Source organism: Centrocercus urophasianus, unplaced genomic scaffold (assembly GCF_019232065.1).
Source record: "Centrocercus urophasianus isolate 14NV4802_14NV808 unplaced genomic scaffold, USGS_Curo_1.0 seq_24, whole genome shotgun sequence".
Lineage (NCBI taxonomy): Eukaryota > Metazoa > Chordata > Aves > Galliformes > Phasianidae > Centrocercus > Centrocercus urophasianus.
In genome coordinates, this window is record NW_024884800.1 from 13,506,283 (window position 1) to 13,518,465 (window position 12,183).

At 43.0% G+C, this 12,183-nt stretch overlaps 1 protein-coding gene across 1 annotated transcript in view; it reads right to left on the bottom strand.

Moving 5' to 3' along the window:
* The window catches only part of TMEM164 (transmembrane protein 164), a 40,709-nt gene extending 30,885 nt beyond the window's left edge, over nucleotides 1-9,824 (bottom strand). The window contains exons 1-2 of the mRNA XM_042825327.1: nucleotides 9,772-9,824; nucleotides 9,150-9,687 (exon numbers count right to left, since the gene is read on the bottom strand). Of these exons, the coding sequence (XP_042681261.1) occupies nucleotides 9,150-9,614 (465 nt within the window). The 5' untranslated portion in view covers nucleotides 9,615-9,687; nucleotides 9,772-9,824. The remainder of the gene's footprint in view (nucleotides 1-9,149; nucleotides 9,688-9,771) is intronic.
* Between the last annotated feature and the right edge of the window lie 2,359 nt (nucleotides 9,825-12,183).

Genomic DNA, 12,183 nt, shown 5'->3' on the forward strand with positions numbered 1-12,183 from the left:
CTGGGTTAGTGTTACTCTTCAAAACTGCCAAATCTGAGGAGAGAAAGATCAGAGGATCTGACATTCTCTTTGCTAACAGCAGCAATTTGAATTTGCTTAATATTTTAGAACAAAAGTACAGCTCTCCTACTGCAGCTTAATTGGTCCTGCAGAATGTTTTATTCAGCATTAAGAATGCTCATAACTCAAAGCAACATTACTGGCAGATAATTCAGTAATACCACAGTAGGAGTTGCTCCTGTGGTCCATAGAGCAGACTGTGAGAAATACGAGCGTGTCAGCCCTTCCTTCCAGCCTCACAGTTCCACTGAGACAAAAGCAGCACACTGAACTATTTCCATCCTCTACTCTCCAATCCAATGTTTCCTAAATTAACTACAGCCCCTTGGACATCCTTGGTTAGCCTTCCCTTCCATAGGTCTAGCTACTTTACTGACTGAACTCACCTTCTTTTACTGTCTGAGGTGAAAGATTTGTAGATTTCTCATGTTTTAGGGTTAATTAACACAGGACTAAGCTACTTCTATGGTGTGCAGTAGAATTAGTTATATTAGTTAGGATATCTTAGAAACTGGGATTTCAGAGAGAAGGTGTGACTGAGCTTATTTTCCTTCCTTGTTCTCTAATCAACATTTGCACCATCCCCTTGCTGGCAGTGGCTGACTTACTTCCTCCTCTGTTCCTAGCCTAACACAATTAGCAAAACCTGCAAAAGAAACTTATATAGGGGGGAAAAGAACAAAAAGGCTGACAAAAGAAAGTAATATTCAGTTATTAACAAAATTGTTTCATATTGAATTTAGATTAATTTCTACTTATAACTTTTACTGACGCTGAGAGACCTCGCGAGGTTTCCCAGTAAGATATTCATGTGGATATTGGTCTGTCTTCACTTTTGTTATTTTCTCCCCTGAGCATAACATTCCATATGCATAACATTCCATATCCATAACATGCCATATCCACTTCCTACAGTAGCAGAATTGATGTAATAGAGGCTTGCTCTACTCTTCCTCAACTCTCCAGTGCCAGAAGGACATCTGGAGCATTTTCTTGTGACATACAGTTATGTGCTGGATAGATGCAGCTCTTTCAAATTGAACACATAAAAGCAAATTGAATAATATTCCTGTTTTGGTTTTGTTTTGTGTTTTTTTTTTTTGTTTGTTTGTTTTTTGTTTCTTTAATTGCTATGGCATATTTTCAAAAAGATGACATTAAAGAAATAATGTCAAAAGATCAGGGAAGCTGAAAAAATTACAAAAAAAAAAAAAAAGTAAACTAAGAAAATCAAAGAATTAGAAACCTTAATTCATCCAGGCATTAAGTCTCAGGTCTTCAGTAACCCATCCAACCACCATTCCTCCCCATCTCTCCCAAATAACAACCATACGTTTTCAATTCTGCCTGTTCCTTCCTTCACAAAATCCAAACAAAAAACATCCTATCTCACTGTATCACAAGAGTAGTTGAGAAATAAATTACTCATGTTCACGTGGGTGAAAAAAATCGTAATTGCTACAAACAATTAGAATGTCCCACAAGAAAGTATTTTTAGCACACAACTTGAATGGTATAATGAATGTTTCTGGCTTTGATTTTTTGGCTACACTGGAACATCTTCAGCCTCAGACAGTGAAGGTAAAACACCTACTTTCCACACATGGAAAAGTTCAACTGCTCCCTGGTCTTTTGCAACACTGAACATAGATATAAGCCTTTGTTCAACTGAAGAAATGCAGTAAAAAAGTATGAATAGAAATGTTTTTCTCCCAGTACTCTGGGCTCCCACCACAGAACCCTAGATGGGAAAAAATAGAAGCCATTAGCACCCCCACCAACGCTTCCTAGTCAAACATCCTTAATTTGTTTCTCTTATTGGTAAGGAGGATTCTAATGGTCGATAAGGATTTCTCTGAACGTCTTCCATAAATCATTTTTCACATTCATTACTCAAGACTGCTTTCACTTCTTATATGTCAGAAGCTTCCAGAAAAAAGAGCACTTCAAGTTTGTGGGCTAATGCACAAGCAAGATGTCAGAAGGCTTCTACTTCTCCAAGAGGCAATTACCCAATGATTCTGTTACAGGTAACTAACTGGAAATTTGGAAATCATTTTTGATTGCACAAGTGGACAATACCAAGTGCATATCCTACGGTGAGAAGTATCTTTAAAAACATTAAGACAATTAATGTGCAATAGTTTTATTATTACAAAAGCTCATTTTCCTCAAAGAAATAGAAATACTAATACAATCCCATAAAAAGCTACAACATATAACAACATATTCCTGATAACATTCCTGGAAAATGCCATCGACTGCCAAAGCATCACACTAGAAGCTATTTACTTGGCAGTCTGAACAGATGTGAACCCTTACTATCTAAAGCCCTGAGGAAGTGTCACGAGAAACACGAGTCCTGTTACACATCCAGCAGGTTTCAAATTCATGGCACAGAACTTCCTCTGGGTGAACATCACCACGGTTCAGGTTGCTGTACGTCATACAACTGCTGCAGTAAAGCTCACCATCTGCTACTGCTAGAGCAAATACGTACAGCAGTGTGAGGGAAGCAGCAAAGGAGCATTTTGAAGAATGGAAGTCAGAAGATGAAGGTCAGCCCAATGCCTGGAACATTTACGGTGTCCATATGGTCACTGCTGTTACTTCATTTACTCTACAACTCCACTGAAGTTCCTATAGGCATCAGACAGTGATTTCTGAAAGACCAGCTGAAGCTGCTAGCTAACAGTTGGCATGGAATGGTTTGTTAAACTGCAAATTAGGTAGAAATCCTAAAATGCATTACGCTTAATGGTGAAGCATTAAAGCACTGGACAGAACACTGAAACCATTCCCAAGAGCCTCGTTCTCCAAAGTAATTAAATAAGTAGATGACCTCATGCTGCTCAAACTAGATAACTTACACTGTGATTAACATTTGTATTAAATCTATGATCTTATGAAAACAACATCCACTTGCCTAATAATTTCTCTAGTTTAGGTAATAATCCCCACTGTAAATATTTAGGCTAACTTAAGCTTTTTCCATCTACAATTTCCTATTATGCAATCTCTACTTTTTAGAGAATCATATTACTTTATTTCTCCCCTTTTTATTCTTTTCTCCTAAGAATAAGGAGAAGAGTTAGCAAAGCATGCATTCTATCCTCAAACGCAGCAGGTATTTCTGAAGCCTAGCAGTTCAGTCTGCTATACACCAGTCCGTTCAGTCTCCAACACACCAAATTCCTCAACTGGAATGCTCACTGTACCATGAGATAACGTCATGACCTGCACCACCTTGATTGAAGTAAAGCAGTGTGCATTTTCAGCTCAAGATACAGCATGTGCTGGCCAAATCTTGCCCAAGGAGCTGAACTGTAACCTCCTCAAAGACAGCAAACTGTGACTCATGGCCTGAAAGCATTTGCTGTTCTGTTTCCAGTTATTAAAAATATTTATATTATTTGTGAATAAGAATCCTTGTCTTTCCTCATACCGATATTTCTCAATTCCTTTTTATACTAAACAAAAAATAAGCAAAGGAGTAAACTATGTATGCAATGTTAAACTTATCATGGAAAAGCTTCTTTCCAGCTCAAGAAACTATGATATTCATTACAGCATCAATTAAAGCCTCTAAAATATTATAACAACTAGAAATAATCAGTTACTGAAAGGGCAGATGAAGCCACTCAAGCAGCCATGTCTTCTACTAACTGAATGCCAAGCTATTAGTTCAGGAGCATCCAAGACCACACATAAAGGAATTGTTGGTTTGCCTCATGACACATCACCTCATCCCTGTGCCCCTGAGCTGCCATCATCCTTCCAGAAGCAAAATACACCCATAGGCAAGAAATAAGACGTGCCAGCAAGAACTACTGCTGCTTTCAGTGCTTTAATTGTTTTTCCATCTGCCCTTTTTACCGCACATTGCGATGAATTTCCTTTCTAGGAATCAGCTTTAATAGGAGATATGAAAGAGTAATTTGAAATTACAGAAAGGCTTGTGCTGTGCAGATCTGAAAACCAAGCAGCACACTTCATAGTCTGGCATGTCAGTGAGCTGTGATTATGCCCATCTTCCACTTCAGTGATGGCTACCAGACAGCATTTAAGAGCCCAGAAAGGATTGCTTGCCTCACAACAGCAGCCTCACACTCCTCCTGAATGTACAGACTTGGGAAGAAACCACGCCATACTCCAAACACTTTGCCTTCACTTTCACAAGTCTTTGTTTTTATCTCTCTTAAACCTTAAAATAACAAATTGAACTAAACCTCCGTTTTATCAGATCTCCTGAAACCTGATCCTGATTTCCAGAGTGCTTTAAAAATTGCACGTTCTGCAGGTTTTGTGTGTAAAAATACACACAAAAATTATTTACATGGATGTACATGTATTTTAAAGAAGAGAGTTTTAGAAATAGACATTTAGAGGTGCACATTTTGAAAAATGCATAAATTCATGGGAAACTTTGCCTTTGCTGTTTTACATCCGACACAAGGACTGTAATACATGCAGCAGCAGACAGAACTATTAATAATCTTCTCTTTGGAATACTACAATCCCTTAAGAACTGAACAACTCATTAAACCTCCACCTGGGGGCTGTTGCTTATGTTACCTAACAGCACCTGTTGGCTACAGTTCAGTGTCATTTCTATAAAAATCTCCAGTATTTCTGTAATCAGTTTCAGGATATTAATGCCTCTTCAATTTTCATTTGAGCTTTTGAAGAAACAGAATATAGAAAACATACACAATCTAACTGGTCTCTTCCAGACATCGCAAAGCGTTAGGAGCAAGGCATACGAATGAAACCCACACTCACATGGCAGCCTGTTCTGCAGAGGACAGGAAGGACCCAGGTGACTAAGAAGCCAGAACTGGAAACAACGAACCCAGGATTTAGTATTCACTGAATTACAGGTGCACTCTGCACTGATTTTAGTTACATGAACATCGGCTCAAAAATCACTGGGTGAAACTTGGCTCCGCATTATTTTAGGCTCATCTTTTCCTTCCAGCACACAAATGCCTGTCCTGAGCTGCCTAAAGAGCATTCAGTGAGCAATTGAAAGATATTACGGTAACTGAAAGAGATTATGGCAATCTATCAGCTGAAGACCCACCTGGAATAAATTATTTTGTAAGAACACTTGCAAACAGCCTTATAGAAAGCTTCTCCTGAAGCAAAACCAACCTAAATCTCATTTTATAGGTTGGTGTTAAGTCATCACTCTGAAGTCAGGCACTGGCATATTTAAAACAAAGAAGTGGACAACTCAGAGCATACTAAGAGGACCAGCTGTACCTCTGCTGCTAACAAACCCCACAACTGGTGTATACAAATATTTTCCTACATCTTGTGCTCCAAATTCCTTGGTCACAATACAGACCAATTTCATCTCTGGGTTCTAGTTTATATTTGTCTTCATTTAGCTTTATCTGCCTGCATCTCCTGCTTGATGTCCTACGGGTTACCCAGAGACAACTCTATGCAATTTAGTTAAGTTACACTGATTGTGAGCAACAGCTGCAAAAGCCTCCTACACCAAATATCTGGAGATCAATAATGCAGTTATATGCTTTGGGATGAATCCTCCTTCCAGCATTGCTGAAGCAGAAACTTAAAAGATTTCCTTCACATCTCTAAATTCAATGCAATAAATGGTTCCTAAAATACTTTAAACAATTGATGTCTTGAGAAAGTAACACAGCCTGCTAAACGCATGCTGGATTTTTCCTGCTGTGCAAGGAAAAAAGAGTTCACAGCACCCCAGGGGACTTCACTTTTAAGAAAAGAAAACCCCCTACAGCTTCTGTTAGTACAGCTTCTATGCTGGATTTGCAGCAGCGGCACTGATTCAGTCATACCCCCGTATGTACTCAGTCCTGAAACGAGCACAAATCCAGAATTCCTTCAAAAACCTTTCCCCCTTTATTGCACCGTGTGCTGTCATTCTGCACCAAAACACCCCCAGCCCCACAGCAGAAACAGCACATTAAACAAACATTTTCCATTTCACTTTTTGCTTAAAATGGATATAAACTTTAAAAATTCATTGATTTCTCATTGATGCTGCGCTTACAATGCTGGTGAAAAAAACAACACTGTTTCTAAGCTAAGCAAGACACCAAAAGCTATCATTGGGCTGGAAATCAGCAGCAGTGTTTGCATATTATCCAAATAGTGGCATGATGGCAACAAATTCAATCCCATAACCAGGATAACTGCTTCAGCAATTAAATACATTCATTCAACCAACGCTCCATCCTAACAGTAAGACATGTAAACTGGTTTTTCTGCTTATGGAAAAGATTTGATATGAACACAGGTCGGTGTGATAAGCAGAAATTAGACACCTGATCTAAACAGACTCATTAGTAGAGCACGGTAGCCATTATACGACACAGTTCTGTCTGCTCAAATGCACCACATGTATAATTCCCACTTCATTTCGTCATTTCATTTCAGCCTTAGGTCTTTCAAAAGCAGAAGCCTTACGCAGATGAAGTCTGAAGGACAACTTCCAGTTCCAAATATTTTTTGGCACAGAGCCCAGAGCTTTTGCTGCTGAGAAGAAACAGCCTCACATGAAGAAAACAGAAACTGAGTGGATGAAGAGAACTTTACAAACAACCACTTCTGGCTTCCCTCTGACAGGACTGCAAAAGCTATAGCATGCTTCAACTCTTCACCTCCTACCTTGTTCATCCTCACATTCCGGCCCTGCAGCTGCATAATGTACAAGATGCTGTAAGAACAGTAATGCGAGATAAATGACATTTTCATACATTTCATCTTGCCAACCTATTGCTGTCAGCAAGGTCAAGCCAGAAGAACACTTTCAAGATTCTACCTACTGTGTATTATTTTCCTGCTGACAGAGGTAAACTATCATTGTTTCTAAGTTGTTTTCTCTGCTGAAAGTGTCCATTCTGCAGCTGTATTATTTCCCTACTTTAAGCCCAGGCCCATTTCTAACACATCTGGTTGAGGATGAAGGGGCATTGCTTCTGAAGTTTGCTGACATATCCGTGTTCTCAATTTCACAAAGTGCAGTAACACCATTTCTAGTGAGTAATCAGCACAGGATAAGAAAGAAGGTACCACAACTGCTCTGATAGATTAAGAATTGTCCAAGTCTGACTACAGAGGTTAACTCTCTACCTCTGAGGGTAGGCATGAAGAAGTGAGCTAAACAATGTCACTCCCAATTTACCTGTAAGCACTAATTTTTCAAGGAATGGTTTGGGTTGGAAGGGAGCTTTAGGAGCATTTAATTCCAATCCCTCTGCTATAGGCAGGAACACCATCCACCAAACCTGGTTTCTCAAAGCTCCATCCACCTTGAACGCCTTCAGGGTGAGAGCATCCATAACATCATTGGACAACCTGTCCCAGTGTCTCAACACCCTCACAGTAAAGAACTTCTTCCTAATATCTTATCTAAATCTACTTTCTTACAGTTTAAAGCCATTTCCCCTCATCCTGTCACTACCTGCCCTAATAAAAACTCCTTTTCCAGCTTTCCTGTAGGCCCCCTTCAGGTACTGGCAGGCCCTATAAGGTCCTCCCCGAGCCTTCTCTTCTCCAGGCTGAACAGCCCCAGCTCTCTCAGCTTGTCCTCACAGGAGAGGTGCTCCAGCCCTCTGATCATCTTCGTGGCCCCCTGGACCCGCTCCAGCAGCTCCATGGCCTTCCTGTTCTGGGGGGCCCAGAATTGGATGCAGTATTCCAGATGGGTCTCATGAGAGGGCAGCAGATGGGCAAAATCACCTCCCTCGTTCTGATGGCTACTTCTTGTTAATACCATAGTGAAATCATAAAACAATATTATAATACTTTATCAAGAGAACAAAGTATTCAAATCATAATGCTAAAATGTCATCATCATCATCTCAGAGAATTAACAGGAAACATTCCAGTAAATAGAGAGTGTTGCCAAGCAATGGAATGCGGCTATATTGTTTTATTTTTCCATTATTTGTACAGCTCTTGGAAACCTTCTGTTTTCCACTTCCTTACCAATACTAATTGATTGTGCAACAACTGTTACAACTTTATGGAAAGCATTTCTACTATGGTGTAAAATACTGACCTAGCACTGCCTCACAGCTTAGGAATTCACATAACCTACTAATTAAATTCTGGAACAGGAACTTCTGTAGATGTCCCAATTATTGCTGTAAGAGCCTGTGTGACCTCTCTTGAAAGGATCCTCTTCACCCCCAGACCTCTAGTACTATCAGATACTATCTGCAAACAGAAAAGGAATGGTATTGATCCAATTTGTTATTTCTGTCTTTTTAAACCACAACAGCTTTAAAAAAAAAAAAAAAAAAAAACAAACCACACTTCCATATAATCTTCTATTTGTTGTTGAGTTCAAACGTTGTAAGTTACCTACCCAGTGTTGATGGTAGAGAATTAGCAAAATTAGTAAAAGGATTATTTTGACAACCTCAGTGAGCTAAGTACATGCACAGAACTGTACACAAATAGTTTGTAAGCTTCAGATATCACAGTTCACTCACTAATTATGAATGTCTCTATTAGTTTGACAACTACACATACTGTGCATTACCATCTATCAGCAACTAAGCCACAACCTGTTAGAGCACAGTTCACCCACAGGTATCAAGCCATCTCAGTTCATTCACCACCGTGTAGAAGACAAGGATAACACCTGTTATCCTCACGCATGATCCTCACCTGCATGATCATCACGCAGCTTTTAAAATTAGAAAAGCAAAACAAGATTGTCACCAAAAAACAACTTTTGCAACTTTAACAACTTCACAAAACACATTCGCACCCCTTGCAAAAAAGCGCTGTGTAAATCACACAGGCTCTTGAGCAGTAACCTTGTTTTTAATCAAATCTGGCACAAGTTATCTCACTGCAGCTGGTGGGAACAGCATTTTCCGGTGACAAAAAAGCCTTTTCATCCACGGCGCTAGACATTGACGTTAGCTGCAGTTTCACCTTTTTCCTCCCCACGTTCAGTTCAGCCGAGTAAAGCCAAGCTCTAAACCGTGTGTACGAACCCTCGCTATTCGAACCTCCGCTACGAAGGTGCGAACCTTCACAGACCGACCGCCTCGCCAGCACAAAGCCAAAGCGAGCCTCACCTGCACGGCGGTGACCACGTGGCAGGGGTTCAGCAGGTAGATGACCGTCCTGGTGGCGAACTTGAAGCCCACCTCCAGCCCGAAGACGAGGCACAGCGCCACGAGCAGCAGGTTCTTGCCCAGGCTCTCCGTCTTGGCGCGGTGCTGCTGCAGCAGGTGCCCCTCCAGCTCCCCGCGGTGCAGCTGCCGCAGCTTGCGGAGCGCCACGAGGATCTCGGCGGCGCCCAGGCTGAGGAACACCAGGCTCTCCGCGAAGCGCTGCCGCCCGGACAGGAAGGCCGCGCACTCCGGCCCTCCGTTGCCGGCGAAGCTGGGGTCCACCCCGCCATACAGCCAGTCCAGCAGGTTGCGGAGGCCGTACCGGGACATGGCGGGACGGCGCCGCTCCTCTTCGCCGTCGCTGTTCGAGCGCGGGTGGGAGCGGGTCGGAATCAACGCCGAGATGCCGTCGGGCCGGCGGAACATGAAACGCCGGGGGTCCCGCTTCCTCCCCGTGTCTCAGAGAAGAGCTCTCTCCCTTCCCTCGGGCGCCGGCAGCCTGCGAGGAAACGGACGGAACGACGGATGAACTGAGCGGGCGAGCCTCAGCCCGGCACCGCCGCTAACGGCCGCCCGCCCCTACCTGCCCCGCGCCGCCTTCTCCTCACGCGCCTCGGCCCGAGCGCAGCCCCACGCTCCCCGCAGCCGCCCGCCCGCCCGTTCCCGCCGCGCGGCGCCGCCCGCGAGCCGGCCCCGTGCCCGGAGCCCCCGGCCTCGGTGAACGGCGGGAAGGAGGGAGCGGCGCTGAGCCCGAGCGGGCGGGCCGCTTCCCGCCGCCCTGCCGGCCCCTTCCCGGCGCCGCAGCATCACCCCACCGACGTGCCTGCCTCACGCCGAAAAATGGACGAGCCCCCCCGGATTGGCTGAGCGCGGCCGCCCGCCCCGCCCTCGCTCCGCCCCGCGCGCTCCCGCCTCCCGCCCGTCTCCCTCCGGCCAGGGGGAGTGCGGGTTACGAATATAACAGATGTAAACTGTTCGTGTGATCAAAACTGAGGGAATCGGGCAGGTGTACGCGCAGTCCTAGCAATAGGACGAGAGGGAAGGTCCTCAAGTTACACCAGAGGTGGTTCGAGTTGACTATCAGCAAAAAAATCATTCTCAGAAAGAACAGTGATATGCTGACACGGGCTGCACAGGCAGGACACGGTCCCTGGGGCGTCAAGATAAGGGCCAGTGTGGCACTGACAGCTGTGGTTATTGGAGGGAGGTGGGCAGCTGGGCTGGGTGATCGCAGAGGTCTTTTCCAACCTTAACGATTCTGTGCATCTTTTATATAAGCAAACAATGCAGTTACTTGCCAACACTTCATCGCTGTAACCTGGTGATACAAAAGTGAGATCTGCACAAGAGAAATGGTGGCTTTGATTATGAGCAGCAGAACCCACCAGCACCATTTTGCTGTAGATAAGCATTCTGCACTCCTTTATCCATGACCCCCGTTCCCTGCCTCTCCTCACACCACTCAGATGCCCTCAGAGCAGAGGGGCCCAGCAGCGCAGCACCCAGCCAGCACTCTTATCAACACCTCCACGCGCTGAGAACCCCCAGCATCTCAAGACTGCCACACCAGCCAGTGCAAGTTTGAAATGAGATGTGCACCCACAGGCCTGTCACTACTAGTCCAACAAAAGAGACGTGCTCACATCTTGATCCTCATCTCCCTTAGTCACATACCTAGGTTTCTTGCTCCCACCCAGCTATGAGGAAAAGGATTGGTAGAGCATGACTGCAAGAAGTTCATTTCCTTGTGAACACAATCAAAAGAAATCCCTGCATCGGAGACAACACCACCTGACAATGCGTTGCTATCCTATTTATAGATCTTTTTCACCTATAGAGACAAGAAAGACCCAGGAACAGCCCACAGGCACTGCACGTGGTGACAGACTGGAAGAGACACAGACACCTGCACTTGTAGCTGCAGAAGTTGTTCTATTGTGTCTGAGGGATGGACACATTCCAGGTTGTTCATGGCAGCAAACAACCCAGCTGGTAAGCTTCATGGGACAAATAGCCTGTGCTTATCTTTGCAAGCAGCATTCCTGTATTTTGCAAATAGAGGAATAAAAGAACTGCCCAGCCCAGTTGCTTGTGTGGACATCCTACAATTGTAAGCAGACAGTGTGTAGTAAGAGATGCCATAATATGAGTATTATACGAGTATATTTAATACATAATACATTGTTTATGTTGTGTACTTCACTCAACACAAGTAACTGAAGGAAGAAAATTATAATCATAGTCAAATATATAATCAAATAAGAACCCGATGAAATGTATGCAAGTGTTCACTTAAACACTTTCTCAGTTTATCATCGTTTAAATAACATTAGTAGTATCACTGTGTTAAAAATCCTAGGAAGATCTCTTAAAGAAGACCGTAGATCTTAATCTGAGCTTTGAGTTAGAGGACCTATAAAAACAAGAAAGTGAAATTGCAAGGGATGGTATAGCCTCTTTCAAAATTGAATAAGTGAAAACTTAACAGCAGTGCCAAATAACCCATGTTTATTATAAAACATAGAGAGAATTGTTATAAAGTCTTTTGCAAGGACAGTTTATTACTGTATGGATTATTTCTACCTAAATATACTGGTGGGTTTCAGTTAAAATGTGTAGTCAGCAAGGCAGTGCTCTCCCAGAATTTCATTATCATTTAAATGGTAAAGAAAATCAAAGCAATCAGTGCCTTTGTTGCATCAAACTTCCAAACCAGATCACCCACAAGCAGATAGTGAGAACAGGTAATGCCAAGAACAAAATGACTGCAGCCTGGAATAGAGAAAGAAAGGATTAAGAGCACTCAGAATACATGCTTTCAAATTGTCTGAGTCTAAAGAATATGATATAAGGATAGTTAAAGAAATAATTGAATTAAGATGGATGAGATGCTAAGAAAGAAAAGAAAAACATCAGCAGCAACTATCACTTCCAGTTGTTCAAGGTGGTGGGAGGTAATGAGGGAAGGGGAAAAGCCAGTGCAATATAGATTGGT